This window comes from Notothenia coriiceps, unplaced genomic scaffold, assembly GCF_000735185.1.
Source record: "Notothenia coriiceps isolate Sejong01 unplaced genomic scaffold, NC01 NC01_scaffold00000339, whole genome shotgun sequence".
In the NCBI taxonomy this organism is placed as follows: Eukaryota; Metazoa; Chordata; class Actinopteri; order Perciformes; family Nototheniidae; genus Notothenia; species Notothenia coriiceps.
This window is the reverse complement of record NW_011333040.1, coordinates 4,245,416-4,260,039: the sequence shown is the minus strand read 5'-3', so window position 1 is coordinate 4,260,039 and position 14,624 is coordinate 4,245,416. Positions and strand designations below refer to the sequence as shown.

General features: G+C 37.3%; 3 protein-coding genes across 4 annotated transcripts in view; 1 reads left to right on the top strand and 2 right to left on the bottom strand.

Moving 5' to 3' along the window:
- hfm1 (helicase for meiosis 1) overlaps positions 1-2,242 on the bottom strand; it is a 149,439-nt gene extending 147,197 nt beyond the window's left edge. Inside the window, exons 1-4 of the mRNA XM_010776741.1 lie at positions 2,156-2,242; positions 1,223-1,312; positions 1,021-1,136; positions 232-535 (exon numbers count right to left, since the gene is read on the bottom strand). Of these exons, the coding sequence (XP_010775043.1) occupies positions 232-535; positions 1,021-1,136; positions 1,223-1,293 (491 nt within the window). The 5' untranslated portion in view covers positions 1,294-1,312; positions 2,156-2,242. The remainder of the gene's footprint in view (positions 1-231; positions 536-1,020; positions 1,137-1,222; positions 1,313-2,155) is intronic.
- Positions 2,243-2,942: 700 nt separating this feature from the next.
- On the top strand, positions 2,943-13,090 carry znf644a (zinc finger protein 644a). Of its 2 annotated transcripts, none has more exons than XM_010768460.1 (6): positions 2,943-3,003; positions 5,665-8,143; positions 8,642-9,217; positions 9,840-9,965; positions 10,817-10,919; positions 12,107-13,090. In XM_010768460.1, exons 2-6 carry the CDS (start codon positions 5,668-5,670, stop codon positions 12,300-12,302), a joined length of 3,477 nt encoding a protein of 1,158 aa, XP_010766762.1. In that variant the 5' UTR covers positions 2,943-3,003; positions 5,665-5,667; the 3' UTR covers positions 12,303-13,090. The 2 variants fall into 2 exon arrangements, with proteins under 2 accessions (XP_010766762.1, XP_010766755.1); XM_010768453.1 differs by having other exon boundaries at positions 2,958-3,064.
- Positions 13,091-13,109: 19 nt separating this feature from the next.
- znf326 (zinc finger protein 326) overlaps positions 13,110-14,624 on the bottom strand; it is a 25,786-nt gene continuing 24,271 nt past the window's right edge. The window contains exon 8 of the mRNA XM_010768443.1: positions 13,110-13,459. Coding sequence (XP_010766745.1) covers positions 13,439-13,459 — 21 coding nt within the window. The 3' untranslated portion in view covers positions 13,110-13,438. The remainder of the gene's footprint in view (positions 13,460-14,624) is intronic.

The following is a 14,624-nucleotide window of genomic DNA, read 5'->3' as shown; positions in this document are numbered from 1 at the left end:
TGCTAATTTAAGCATTTATTAAATGTATGTTTTGCATCTGCCTCCAAGACGCAAAATCCTTTTTGGCCTGCTTTCTTACAGCCTCAAGGCCATGTATAAATAATTGGCAGTTAAAAAATTTGAATAATAAACCTTTACTGCCTCCAGGTGCAGATTTCATCACATCTTTCAAAAATATGTACAAAAGGGAGACTATCCATAAACAATATAGTCTTGATAACTGACACTTGCCTTCTCCGTAGAGGTGGACTTTTGCTGCCGTCAAGAGACAAACACCTCCTGCTTATGGCTGCATGACCAGGCTCCTGCGGGGTTTCATCCCCACTTCTGGCGCTATGGCAGACATCCTGAGAATAATCCCAGAAGCCTTCACCTCCCCAAAGGCCATCACTTCTGGTGCTGATATTTCTGCCATCCTGAGTTTGATCCTTCTCTTTCTCATCAATGTTATAATTGTATGGACTGTTGATTTTTGCTGGTAAAGCCTTGAAGCCAGCTGATCCTTTAAAAGAAGGCTTGGGTATTTGTGGGAAACCTGAGTCATTTTAAAGAAGGAAAACATAGTTATATATACTGTTACAAAGTAGGAGGTAGATATCATTTGGTGACATCTTTAATGAGGATGTATTATGCTCATTGTTCAGGTTCATCTTTGTATTTAGTGCCTCTACTGTGACATGTCTCCATGCTTTAATGTTCAAAAAGCTCTTTATTTTCCTCATACTGCCTGTGCTGCAGCACCTCTTTTCACCCTCTGTCTGAAACCAGAGCCCAGTCTGCTCTGATTGGTTAGCTGGCTAGCTCTGTTTTGTAGCTCAGTTACACATACGATTATGAGAATATATCATAAGACCCAGAACCCGGTTTGTTTATGCAAACCATGGAAAATTGGGAAAGCTATCAAGCCTTTTTAAGCTTTTGCATCAGTGAGTCATACAGTTAAATTTAGTAGACCAGATACTGCGCAGTTTACTCAAGTCAAGTGAAAAGGAATTCACTCTAATCCAGAGCACAACATACTGTATAGAGAAGAGAGAGACTCTGCCTCCTTCTGCATATCCTGAGTGGCTGGGACCTGAGAAAGAGACGGAGGCATGTCCAGGTGCCATGGGCTGACCTCCTGGTGCAGTGGCTTTCTGTCAAATACAATCCAGAAAGAAGAAAAATGCTTCAGCTGTGAGAGGAAAGATGCTGATAAAATGGGGCATCTATTTGTACTCACACTTTGTGGACAATGGGTTTCTCAAAAAACAGATTGTCCAGGGACAAGGTGCAGTCATCGGAGTCCAACATCTCATCAGGTCCCAGAGGCCTGCACACATGTGAACGCAAAGCTGGGCAATGCCAATCAATCACTATGGGTAAATGGTGATATATGGTTGAACAAGGAAACAAACCAAACATACTTTTATAGATGCAATACCAAAGCAATAAATGAGAAGCTATTTCTTTACAATATTACTTCTGTGGCTGAGATTTATTTAAAGGTCGAATGAGAGGAAAACACCATAGTTGCTGCAACCTTTGAGGCTTTTAAACGTTTGTAGTTGTCTGAATTAACACAACAAAGCGCTCTTCTAATATTTAAATTAATTTTCCAAATGAGTTTATACATGATATGTTTCGACACACAAAAGAGTATTAATAAATGTATGGCTTTCATAAAAATACTGTAAGCAATCTTACTGCTGATTTAATGTGAACTTAAGCATTTAGTATAGCTACTTACAAATACCGAGGTGGTAAGTAACTAAGTACATTTACTCAAATACTGTACTTTTGTACTGTATTACAATTTTGAGGTACTTGTACTTTAGTTGAGCATTTCCATTTTATGTTACTTTGTACTTCTACTCCACTAACATCTGACATACCTGAATGCTATATAAGAAAACCACCTGCTGAACCAAGACATATGAACAATGTACATTCCATTATGACTAATGTAGTTAGTATCTCAGTTTAAATATTAAGTAACTACATTTTCAGGCTAAAAGAGTGAAACAAATGTGGCTTTGCTAGCTTAAGCTAAGGCCTTAGCTACTGAACAACCAGCTAGCAATATTAAAATATGAAGACATTTAAACAAAGGCTATCAGTTTAACTAATTACCTATATGAAAGTTATCTGTACTATTTTCTAGCAGTGAACTTACCTGTGTCAATGTTTAAATGTATTCCAGGGACATTACAAATCAGTTGTTAAACATTGACCTCACTTGCCACATTTGACATTTTAGACAGCGCCGAATACCATGTTGCGTTCAATAACAACAATATTAAGTAGTATATTAATATAAACAATGCTGTTTTTTAAAATAAAAAATATCAGCTGTAGCTTGTTGTTCTCATTAAAATATAAGTTGCCAAACTAGAACAAATGCTACTTTGAAATTAATTTTTTTCTATGTTGAAGGTGTATTTTCAGTTTAAAACACACGTCACTGTGAATAACTTAACCGGCCGCGAAAGCAACAAAGACCGGTGATAAGAATACAACCATTGGGGGATAGTGTAACATCTCTCCTGTGTTGGCAAACAAGTATTGTCTGTGTGTGAAGGACAAGTTCACATAGCAAACAAAAATATGTTCTTTAAAAAAAACAAAAAACTATTATTAAGTGAGATTTCAATTCATTTTATCAATTACAACGACGATTACACCGCCGTCACCTACAACAAAATCTGATACTCAAAGGAGATGGGCATTAACTCAGGTTTTTTATTCCTCCTATCTGGACTGAACCATTACAAATCTTTCGGGGGGACATAGCGCCGACTCGTAACATTACATGACGAAAATATACAAGACCATAACTTGCATAACTTCCTTACTATTACTATTTTATAAAATAGTTCCACTACTAACGCAATATGTGAAGCATGTATTTGTTTTGTTACTGTGGAGACAACTGTATGTATGGTTACCCTTACAAAATAAATGATCTGTCCCACACCAGACCACCACGGAAAATGGCGACTGTGAAATAGATGGAAGACGAAAGTAAGAAATTATTCAATGCATCGTTTAAATTGCGCCCTGTCTGCATCTGCACCGCTCGGAGGTAACGTTTGTTTGTTTTTCGTCATGTTATTCATGTCTGTTGCGTAAATAGCGTGAAACGGTTGTCAATAGCTATAGTTTAGCTTGAAGAATAGGTTTTGGTGTGGAACAGCCTTAATGGAATGGTCTGCAGCTCCCATAAGCAGCATCCAACAACATAGCGTGATATAAACGTCAAATAAATGCAACGATACCCTTATGGGACTTGGTATAAATGATACAATTTGCCCTCTATTAAGATAGCATTGGAAACATACTCCAACTATTGTAGGTTGGCATATAACTGAACTACTGTGTTGAAAGTTTTAGCTCTGTACAATATCCACAACCGCTTATTATAAGCCATTTCCGAGGTCCATCTCTTTGCATTTTCAGTGCTGCTGTGTTGTTAGAAACAAATCTCACACAGGAGCATTCACTTGGTATGACACTTTTATTGCCCTTCAAATGCAAGACCTCTCACTACCACGACCTTGTAGCATTATAAATGGCAACGATTAATCATCAGAGCAAGTGTCAAGTATATTTTAATTAGATATATTGATATTGTAATCAATGATTGCTGGTTGAGTAAATAATCTAACTCTGATGACAATGCAAATAACTAAATGGTTTACTTTTTACATCAAACAGACTCATTCTAATCAATTCAAAAACGACCTATTGTAGCTTTATAAAGCATTCCAATATTGGACTTGAAACATAAATCTCACTGTTGTTCACCACAGCATTCTAAACGTTTTAAATGTTTTATAATCTTAGCTAGATGATTAAACATCTTAACCATCACTGATTCATGATTGTATTAAGAACTACAGTTTATGACTATGTTACATTTTGAAAAATCTGCCATTTTCTGCTTGACCTCTTGGATGCTAAAATGTGAACAGTGAAAAAAAACCTTACCATTTCTTTAATCTAAGGTTTACTATCACAATAGGCTACACAAAAAAACAGCTAGCTGGGATTACTATTTTGAAATAGTTGCAAAATAAAAACTAATCGTCTCTCCCTATCCAACCATTTCTTCCCCATTTTCTTTTTTAAACTTAAACTTAAACAACAACTTTTTGTTGCCATTCTAGCAGTTTCTAGTGGCTGCGATGCTCATTACACTCGAGAGAAAAAAATGACTCCTTCTATAGACTATTTGTTTTTCCCTTATACTAAATCCGGATTACTTCCTCTGCAGTGAGTGTCTGCTTGCGCTAAAGTGCAATATAAACTACATGGTGACTGCTATTTGTTAATTTTAGGCCATGCGATGTGGTGAAACAATGACCAAAGCAAACCCTTTTTAATTGGGCACTTTGATTAATTACAAAATAAATGTAAAAATGCATATTTTAATATTTCAGGTTCATAATGATCAAGGTTAAAGGCTTTTACACACCAGGGAGGGACAAATAAACAACAAGAAATTGCTAAATATTCTCCTTTTTAATCGTTTACATTAAAACAAATTAGCAAACGTTGCGTCAATGGTTCAATAAAAGTTTTCAACAGCTTAGCTCAAGCTCTTAACTTTAAGCAAAATGCTCGTGAACTTGATTTCCCCCCGGGAAAACCATTGGTTATGTCAATTTGGTACAACGTGATTGGTTAATGCTTTATTATGAAAAATATACCTTATTCCAGAAATAATCAACATCCCTTTTTCACGTAATGTTTGCATTCTTTTTCAGATAGTAATGATGACAAAAACTGTTTGAATAAATATACACACATTTTATTTTACTATTAAACTGTGTAAAGCTGGGCTGGTGTAAAACACATTTTAAACTGCTCATCTATTCAGGCCCAAAAAATTACCAGAACTATAGGCCACATTTTCACGCAGCAGCCCAGCATTGCTAGATTAATTAAGCTTTAGTTTATTTTCGAGACTTACTGTGAACACATTCACTTTCCAGTGAACAAAACGTGCCTATTGTCGTTTCATGTTCGCATTAACTAGAGCACTTTTATTAGTTTGAATGGAGCCTGTCCCTCTACCAATGCAGGGTGCAAGCCCACATTTCTATTTGATTTCTTGCTAGCACAAACCCTTACTGTTGACCTCCAAATCCGTATAAAAATATACAACATGGTTTCTAAAATGTCAGAGTTGTAAAATCTTCTCTGTGAGTACTACAAACTATTTGCAGGCTTTTGGCATTTGATAAGCCATTAAACGCATTAATATTTTTTTGGAACTGGACTTCCTTGTATTTTATTGTTTACCGGTACTAAACTACTCATACCCCCCAAAAGGCTGATTTTACACAGAGCTGTCTGTGTTTTTTGTTCTCAATGCCTAATAACACAGTACATTCATACAAATGCACAATACCTCACCACACATTTGAACAGTTTGAAGCTATCAAGTCAAAATCTCCCAAGGACATTACAGAGGAACATTTTAAACTTCAGAATACGTACAAAAGATTCAAAGGCAACAACCCTACTAAGATCAGTTATTTGTTATTGTGCAGGGCCAGAGAAGCCACCAAAGGTGATGAAGGTTTTTATGTAACCTTTGAGAAGCTACAGTGATAACTGGATTTTGTAGTTACTTTTGGTTAAGGAATATCTAAGAAGGCTTTACTTTTATTTTTTCAGGTCATGGCAGCTGAAATGTCATGTCGGACCGGTGTTGATGAAGACGACAAAGATGCAGATCATGAAATCAACGCCCTCACACTCTTGCAAGAACCAGTGAGAATGGCCCAAGAATCCGCATCTTGCACCAATTCTTACGGCAAGCCTTCTTCGAAACAAAACAGCGTCCTAGATGTTTTGTCGAACACAGATATGCTGTCTCCGGGTGGCCTGGGAAATGGACCACCTTCGCACCAGGCTACAGAAGCCCATGAACTCAACAGCATCTCTATTGAGAAGGAGGAGACAAAGAGCATCACCCCATTAAAAACGGTGCAGGAAATTGACACTGCAGGAATTTGGGGTTTTGATGAAGACTCTCCGGAGAACTCATTGGATGATTTTAGTAATGCCAGTGACCTTCATTGGGACCCTCACAAAGAGTTCATGCAGTTTCTGTGGGAGAACCATGGGGATTCCCCTGGTGAGGAGCATAAAGATGAAGACCCTACTTCCAACAGCCAAAAGACAAGGAGACGGAAAATGGACATGGTTGTCATGGTGGATCCCTCAGAGGACCTTTACCCCAATCTGAGCCACAAGTCACCTGAGGAATTGTCTGATGCTGAAGATCACGTAGATTCCATTCCATTCAGAAAATTCAGAAAGTCAAGGAACCTTCCCCAGTCAGAGTCATCTCTATCAAGTAAAGTTACAAAGTATCCTAATGGAACAGTCAAGTCCATCAAGGACATTCTTTACAATCCACCTGCCAGAAATTCCAATGAGAACAGTATAGGTCATGGGCTTTTACCATTGAAGGGAAGACTTACCATCAATTCTCATTCTGAGGAAAAGCCATTATGCTACCCGTGCTCAAAATGTAAGCTTGTATTCAAGAAAGAACATCATTTACATCGTCACATGAAGTGTCACGTTGACGCGCCGAATATTTCGCCAAAGCTTTTTATATGCCGAGAATGTGGACTGTCCTTCAAACAAAGTGGTTTGCTTATTGAGCACATGTCCAAGCACAAGGAGAAAACGGCAAGACTCGCTAAGGAGATCAAACGCATGAATGATAAGAAGAAAGAGGATAAAAATAATCTTTTCTGCCCTCAGTGCCCATTTGGTACAAACTGCCCAAACAAGTTTGTTCAACATGCCAAAACACACGAGAAGGACAAGAGAAAGTTTAGATGTGACAAATGTAGCTACAGGACTATGAGTGAAACTGATCTTAGGAGACATAACATTATGCAGCATACTGTTATTACTGTAAGAAATCAGATCCAGAACGAAGACTCTGAAATCTACTCCTGTAACATTTGTTCTTATAGAGCTTTTAGCAAAAATGTTTTTAGGAATCACCTTCTGCGACGTCATCAACAAACCTTTGAGGAATACGAAGCAGAACATTTAAGAGAAGAAAATGCACAAAAATCGAAGGAGGAGCACACACCTAATAGTAAATCTCCTGTAGAAGATGCAGAGTTTACATCTAAAATCTCTATAAAAAAACAGATCTTGTCTAAAAGAGCTTGTTCACCGACTGAGTCCAATGATATTTCAGACTTATTCAAAAATAGCAAGATCAAGAGAGGTCTCAAGTCTCAACTAACGGAATCAAAGCTCGACAAATCCATTAATGTTCTCCTGTCCCGACAAAGAAATGGAAAAAAAATTGCAGAATCGAAGGGGGAAAGCAATAATCGCAGCACATCGGTTCTGGATTCCAAATGTGACAAAGATGTCTCTGATCAATTGCCTGGATCCTTGACAGTCAAAGTTGAAGATGCAGCTTTATCCCCAAATGGTCATAGTTCAGCAGAAAGAGATCAGTCAACACTCAGAAAGTCACCGTCCAAAAGGAAGATGTCCACCCCATATCGCAACACCTCTGACCAAGACTCATGCTTCATCTTACCAAAAACTCTGCCAACTCCACAGAATATAAACCAAGAAGAAGAAGAAGAGGAAGAAGAAGAAGAAGAACTGTCAGACTATGACAAAAAAGACATTTTCCAGTTTACCGATTCAGATGCCGATACTGACTTTTTTGACAGTGGTATAAAGAAAGAAAAGCAAAACATAATTTATACCTATAGCAGAAGAATGTCAATGAGGGGTGCTCTGCAGGCGTCTAAAAGGATGTTTGAAAAAATAAAAACTGAAGAGCAAGAGCAGACTGACCCTGAAATCAAAGAAGAATGCATTGAAACAGAAGTATTTCAAGAAACCATAGACTCCAACCAAATACCATTGTGTGAAGACTTCACAGAGGATTTGTCAGAGTTGGATTCAGAACGGAAGAAATGTCCATACTGTCCTGCAATCTTTGAGTCGGGCGTTGGATTGTCCAATCATGTCCGAGGGCATCTTCATAGGGTTGGACTGAGCTACAATGCACGCCATGTGGTTCCTCCTGAGCAAGTAGTTACTCACGACAGGAGGCCAAGAATTCGACGGAAGATGTCAGCATACCAGAGACTGAAAAAAGGTAACTATGCACTTATTGCATGTTCTTCTATTTGAACTTTGCTTATATTTTTGGGACTTTGGCCATTGGTGCTATTTTTTATTATATAACACTAGTACGATTATTACTTTATGTCAATCTTGCGAATTTGTGGAACAACCTTACAGAGTAGCATGCATCGTTGTAAGCATAGTCGTGCACACTTTGGTTGTTCATTGAAATTAAAGATTATTAGAGACATTATTTGGCAGTCTTCTTTGGTTTGAACTATTCTGGAAAAAAACTGTTTTTTATCAGCCTGGTTGTGTTCCCCCATTGGAAAACCTTTAAGCCACCTTGGCACGTCCAAGATTTCAGTTCTCGCAACTGATAGAATAAATAAGCTGGCCAACCAAAGTAAAACCTCAGTTTTAAACTAGGTTTAAACTTTGGTTTTCTATTTTACGTTGGAAACTGTTTCTTTTTGTAATTTTATTACAAAATGTTTATGTTTCTGATTTTTCTTTTATCTTTTTTCAGCGTTACAGCAACAGGAGTCTGAATCTGAGACTGTGAAGAGCATTCACTCCTGTCCTTTATGTGGGGACTCATTTGATAACAGGACTGGTCAGTCCAACCACATAAGAGGCCACCTCAAAAAGCTTGGTAAAAGCTTTGCAACAAAGAACAAATCCCCGTTATGTTTACTCCGCGAGTTGATGCGGGACAAAAAGGAGTTCCAGCGGGCCCTCCAAATTGTGGGAAAGAAAAGGAACCATTTTCAATACGGTACTTCCCCAAAGCTTTCCAGTTTTGACCGTTTCACGCCACCGCCCATTGGATGCCCCGGCGTTTGCACTGATTCCACACCATTGATATCCCCGCTTTCTTTGGCGGGAATAGAATCGGAACAAGGGCAACCAGAGACTAAGTTGGATGTTAAAAATTCACTCTCCGGCACAACTGCTTTGATAGGAATTCTGAAGAAGAGGAAGTGTCAGGAGGACGGCAAAATAAAGGGGTCCCTTCAGATGGCAAGAAACGTGTTACTTTCTTCAAACAGTGAGCACTGTCCAGGATCAAGAGTTGCATCTTCACTGCCAAATTCAATATGCGGTAAGTCAATTCCTTAAATTACTAACCAATAGGTTATATACTGGGGCATTGATGTTTTTTGATTAATTTAGAATTGTCTATAATCCTGTAATCCTATTTATATATCAATATCTCTGATATGATAATATCAAGTAAAGTTCAATTAATTAAAAGTATAACCTCACTTGTACATTTAAGAGAAATAAGCTATTGGAAAAAGAATCCTGTCTTAGCTTTTGATGGCTTGTTAGAGGCAAACCAAATGCAAATTGACCCATTTCAAATGAAGTTTGCAGTTGTTTAATGCAAATATATGAGAAACAAATGATTGAAAGTGTTGTTAAAGTGTGGTGTCATCAGCATAAAGGCTTAAAATGACATTGCCAAAAGTCCTTCTGATTTTGTGGCCAAAACTGAGGAGCATTCTGCATATAATAATGTAAAATAATCTCATTATTTCTGTATCAAAACTTTAATAGCAGTAATTATGCATGCAGGGTTTTTAACAATAGGATAGGACAGATTTTATACATTTTATGAACCTTACATGATTGGATTTAGATTCAATACATCTAACAAATCAGCATGACCATGTTATACTTCAACTTATTTGTTTGTCTTTGTATTTTTTGTCTTTTTACAGAGAAAGGTGAATTCAATAGGAAGATGTGTGTCCATTGCAATGCAACTTTCCACAGTGGTGTTAGCTTGTCTAATCACCTGCGGGCATATGCAAAACGAAAAAGGAATGCCGTACTTGACGGAACCGGTAAGTGCCATCAGCAACAGTTTAAGTTGAAGACATAATGAACAGCCATTTTTAGAGCACAAGTTAGTCATTTGAGATCGTAGAATGCTACATTAGATCAACTTTTTTAATGATAACCTTTTGAGATTTTAGTTAAACAAACAGTTATGCTAACATTAACTTTTTCTCAGCAAAGCACATCATTTCTATTGTTTAAACCTAATCCTTCCTCTTAAAACTATTTTCTAAAATGTTAATTTTTTTTAGTGTTTCTAACCATATTGTCTAGCTAGCAGTCTTCTTTTTACTCTAACACCAAATGTCAATAAGTGAAAGAGCAAGGATCCACTGGCAGAAATGTGTTCAATGTAACCTGACAAATGAAATCTATTCACCTTCACTGTATTGTTATGTCAGTTGACATCTCTGACAGATAACTCAAACTCTCAGCAGATGAAGCCAAAACTGTCTGTAGTGCCGGATACCACAAGAGGTTGTGAGGACCACATCATAGTTGTAATGAGTGTACCGGTGGTTATTTGTGTCCTCCCCAAGATAAAGATCCAGAATGGCATCAGCAAGTAAAATATTGCAATGATTTTAATTGTGGAGCTTCATGGGTGCATCCATTGGAGGAACAACCTTTTTGAGGCAAAGCCTTCAGGGCCTACTTTTCCTGCAGGCACAGATAATTACACTTATATGCTAGGCTCTTGGTCCTAGCGACACTGGATTGGCCAATACTGTTGAGACACAGAGCCAGAATATTAATGATGAATAAAGATAGAGCTAATGATGTCCACACATCCAATCTGGGTATTGAATTTGCAAGGCTAGTGCTGATCATTAATAAAGTTTGTTCTGTCTCCCAGCATTTGACTGTAAAGCAAGGAGGTACCGCTCAAGGCCTGGCTCAAAGAAGAAGCTACTGCCCTTACCACAAACTCCAGAGGAAATGTACAGACTCACCTGCAGGTAATTTTTGTATATAGTTTATAATATTGGATATTATGTTTTAATAGCGTACATCATCGTGTTTGCAATCCAACAGTGGGTTGGACCGCTGTCAAAATATTTTTGTGGTCTGTTTGCTTCTGTTGCCAGCCATTTTCTTTAAAGGGGACCTATCCTGCAAAATTCACTTTTTTATGTCTTTTATACATAAATATGTGTGACGTAATATGGTCTTTGTTTACATTCGCAAGCATTCGGCACCACTCTCTGACGTAGTATACTTGAAATAGTGGCTCTGCAGCAGGTATACTGGACATTGAGAAACGGCCAGTATGTGTTAAAAAGCAGGAAATAAAAAAATTAACTCACCTTGTGGTAAACTCGCAAGAACAAAAGCATTTGAGCTCCATACTGTTTCAGAAATAATCTTTGATGTGGTTTGGAACATGATGGTATTTAATCACGGGAGCATTTAGATGTATCTCCGTAGAATTCTGAGCAGGCATTAACTCCCCCTCCTCGAATCAGCAGTTCTCTAACAGGGCTGAAACAGAGGGATATGAGGGATGTCTAAAATGCATGATCTGTTTGGTATTTTTGAGCAAAACACATCATAGACATGTTTTTTATATATTTTTTTATATCTGAGACCCATAATATATGCCTAAAAATAGTATAATAGGAGACCTTTCAGTTCTAAAACAATTATTGTGAAGAATGTACTCCAAAGAGGGGTTTTACATTATCCTGTAAGGTTATTGATCGTATTAGATTATTGTATTGCTTCAGCTAAGAAAAAATAGTAATTCTTCAGTGAAGCAACGGCTGGAACTGTGGCGACAGCAATGCAACTTGAAATAACGGCAGTACTGGTCAAGGTTTTCTGTAACTATCTAAGTCCCATTTTTATTGTTCCTTTTTTCTTCTTTTTGGACTGGTGACAGTTTAGCCAATATGGATACAAAATTAATATCCAAAAACGGGAAACTAATGTGTTTGTTTACCGGCGTAAAATTGTCTGGACATCTTTCTGTGGCACATTGTCCCTTGAACAGAGCGTCCTTAGCAAAATTCTGCTATCCTTACCAGCAGTCTACTATCGAGAAAGATTTGACCGCAGAATTTCCAAAAGGACCAGATCAGAATTCAGTGTTCATCTAAGCTGTGTAATATCTAATGATCTTTTTATCAATGTTTGATCTCTGCAGGTTCTGTGACCTCGTCTTCCAGGGTCCCTTGTCGGTGCAGGAGGACTGGATTAAACACTTACAGAGACACATTATGAACACTAGTGTCCCTCACACTGGGCTGGGCATGGTGGAGGTCACCTCGCTGCCCAGGAACCCCTCAACTTTCAAGACTGACCAAGACAGCTCTCTGACAGCCAAACACGCTGCCTCATGAAGCCAACGGGGACCTTTTTAGATTTCACTAGACTATGTGTATGTACATTGGATGTTTTCACTTTTCTTTTCTCTTTTAGTCGAAATACTGGCTAAAAGTAAATCATTGGTCAATGATGGAGAGATATTGTACATGTTTGGACAGAAGATTTTTTTAATTATTTGGATATTGTTACCTTTTGTTGTTTTTACATGGTTCATTTTTTGGAAATAAACTTCCAAACGGACACACTATTTTGTTTTATGCAGTAATGTAGTGTGGAATCCAAGACAACCTTTACCTCAGATTTTTCATGGTTTCCGTTTTTGTCAAAATTTGGGAGCACCTCTCTTCTGTATCAATTTCACTCTTTAAAAGATGCTTAAAATCATGTTTGTTGTATTGCAACATGTCCAAGCCCACAGTCTCTGTTTCCAGGCCACAGTGTGAGTGAGATGAATATTCCCACTGAAAATGACGACATCTGAAAGCTCACTTTTCCACGAATCCCGAAAGGAAAGATGAGCTACTCTACAAGAACAAAAAGAAAATGTCTACAAACTTGTAATGCATAGAAAGTGGTTTTTAAAAAAATTAGTATTTCAGTTAACTGCATTGTTTTTATTACAAAAATTAAAACTGAAGGTGGTTAAGAAAAAAAAGACTTAAAGCACAGCCGGTGCTGACGACGCCCTTCATACATGTCACCTATATTTAATGTTTGAATATACTGTTTTGAAAATAATTTTATTTTAAATGTACTATATCACTCAGATACAATGCTTAAAACATTTGTGTTGTTCTAAATAAAAGAAAACAAGAAACAAGTTGTCTTTTTCAATCTTTTTTTTTTTCACACAAAATATAAAAAAACATTAAATCTGTAAATGAATAATACAACCACTTTGTCCTCGTGAAAGGCTCAAATGGTGATTTGGGTCCTGTAGATAACATTAACCAAATGTGACAGATAATGAGTGACAAAGGGACAAATCCATATGGTGTGAACAAACCTTGATACAAGATGAGACTCTTTATTCAGACAAATCCTGAATGACTGCAATACACCACTCAAATGCAGCATTTACGGGTGGTGATAGCGGTTTAACTCCAGGGTTCTTCATCAGTTGTCTTTTGGAGACTTCAATTGGTTCACATCATTCAAATGGGCTGTCACCCTGGAGAAAAAAATTGCAACTTTACGAGCTGTTATAGACACAATTTCATCAAAAGAAATTTGTGATCCTGAAATGGGGCATTAAGCATAACAAGTACTTTAGATTTTGAATTCATATCAAGACTTTTACTGGTAACGGAGAACTTTTTACAATTTTGTATTGCTACTTTTAGATAACAAAAATATTTATGTACTTCTTGCACCAGTAAGGACGAGCAAAGGATACTAAAAAATCCCATTTAAGATATTGGTATCAGCAGCTTTATTAGTAGCCCTTCGTTGGTACTATTGCCTAGTGTTATAATGTAAGATGTGTACATTTATTTTGTTTTACTCGGAAAGATTTGGTTTACTGTCCCTTATATATTTGAATGCCATATCGACATAAATAAAAAAAGAAGCGCAATCTCACCTTATCTTACATGCACAGTGTTTTTTTAACATGTTGTAATGTGCTACTATTTTTACTTTCTACAGTAGGTTGTATATTTAAAGAAACAATAGCTCAAACACCAGAGGCCTGTACTACGAAGCCGGTTTAACCTAACCTGGATATGTTTGAGTTACCCGGTTTACATAATCCAAAACAAACGCGTTCTCGCTAAGCTGTCCTACGACGCTGGCTATCAACTCGATCGCTCAAGCCAGCTTTGCCCTATCTAGTTGGGTGCGCGTTCAGCTGAAAGGGGTGGTATTTGGAGCTTTCGACCAATCACAAACATGGACAAGCATACTGACAGCGCAGCGCGTCATACTTCCTGAATATGAAAAGTCAACTATAATATTAGACAAATATGAAGACGTTAAACTTTAAACATCCATGACTTAAACACTTTATCCAGGATAAGAGCAACATAGAGTATGTATACTAAATGTAAATATGCATGTCAGTGGGGAAAAAAAGTATTTAGTCAGCAACCAATTGTGCAAGTTCTCCCACTTAAAAAGATGAAAGAGGCCTGTAATGTTCATCCTAGGTATACCTCAACTATGAGAGACAAAATGAGAAAAAGAAATCCAGAAAATCACATTGTCTGATTTTTAAAGACTTTATTTGCAAATTATGGTGGAAAATAAGTATTTGATTAATAAAAAAAATTACATCTCAATACTGTGTTATATACCCTTTGTTGGCAATGACAGAGGTCAAACGTTTTCTTGTAAGT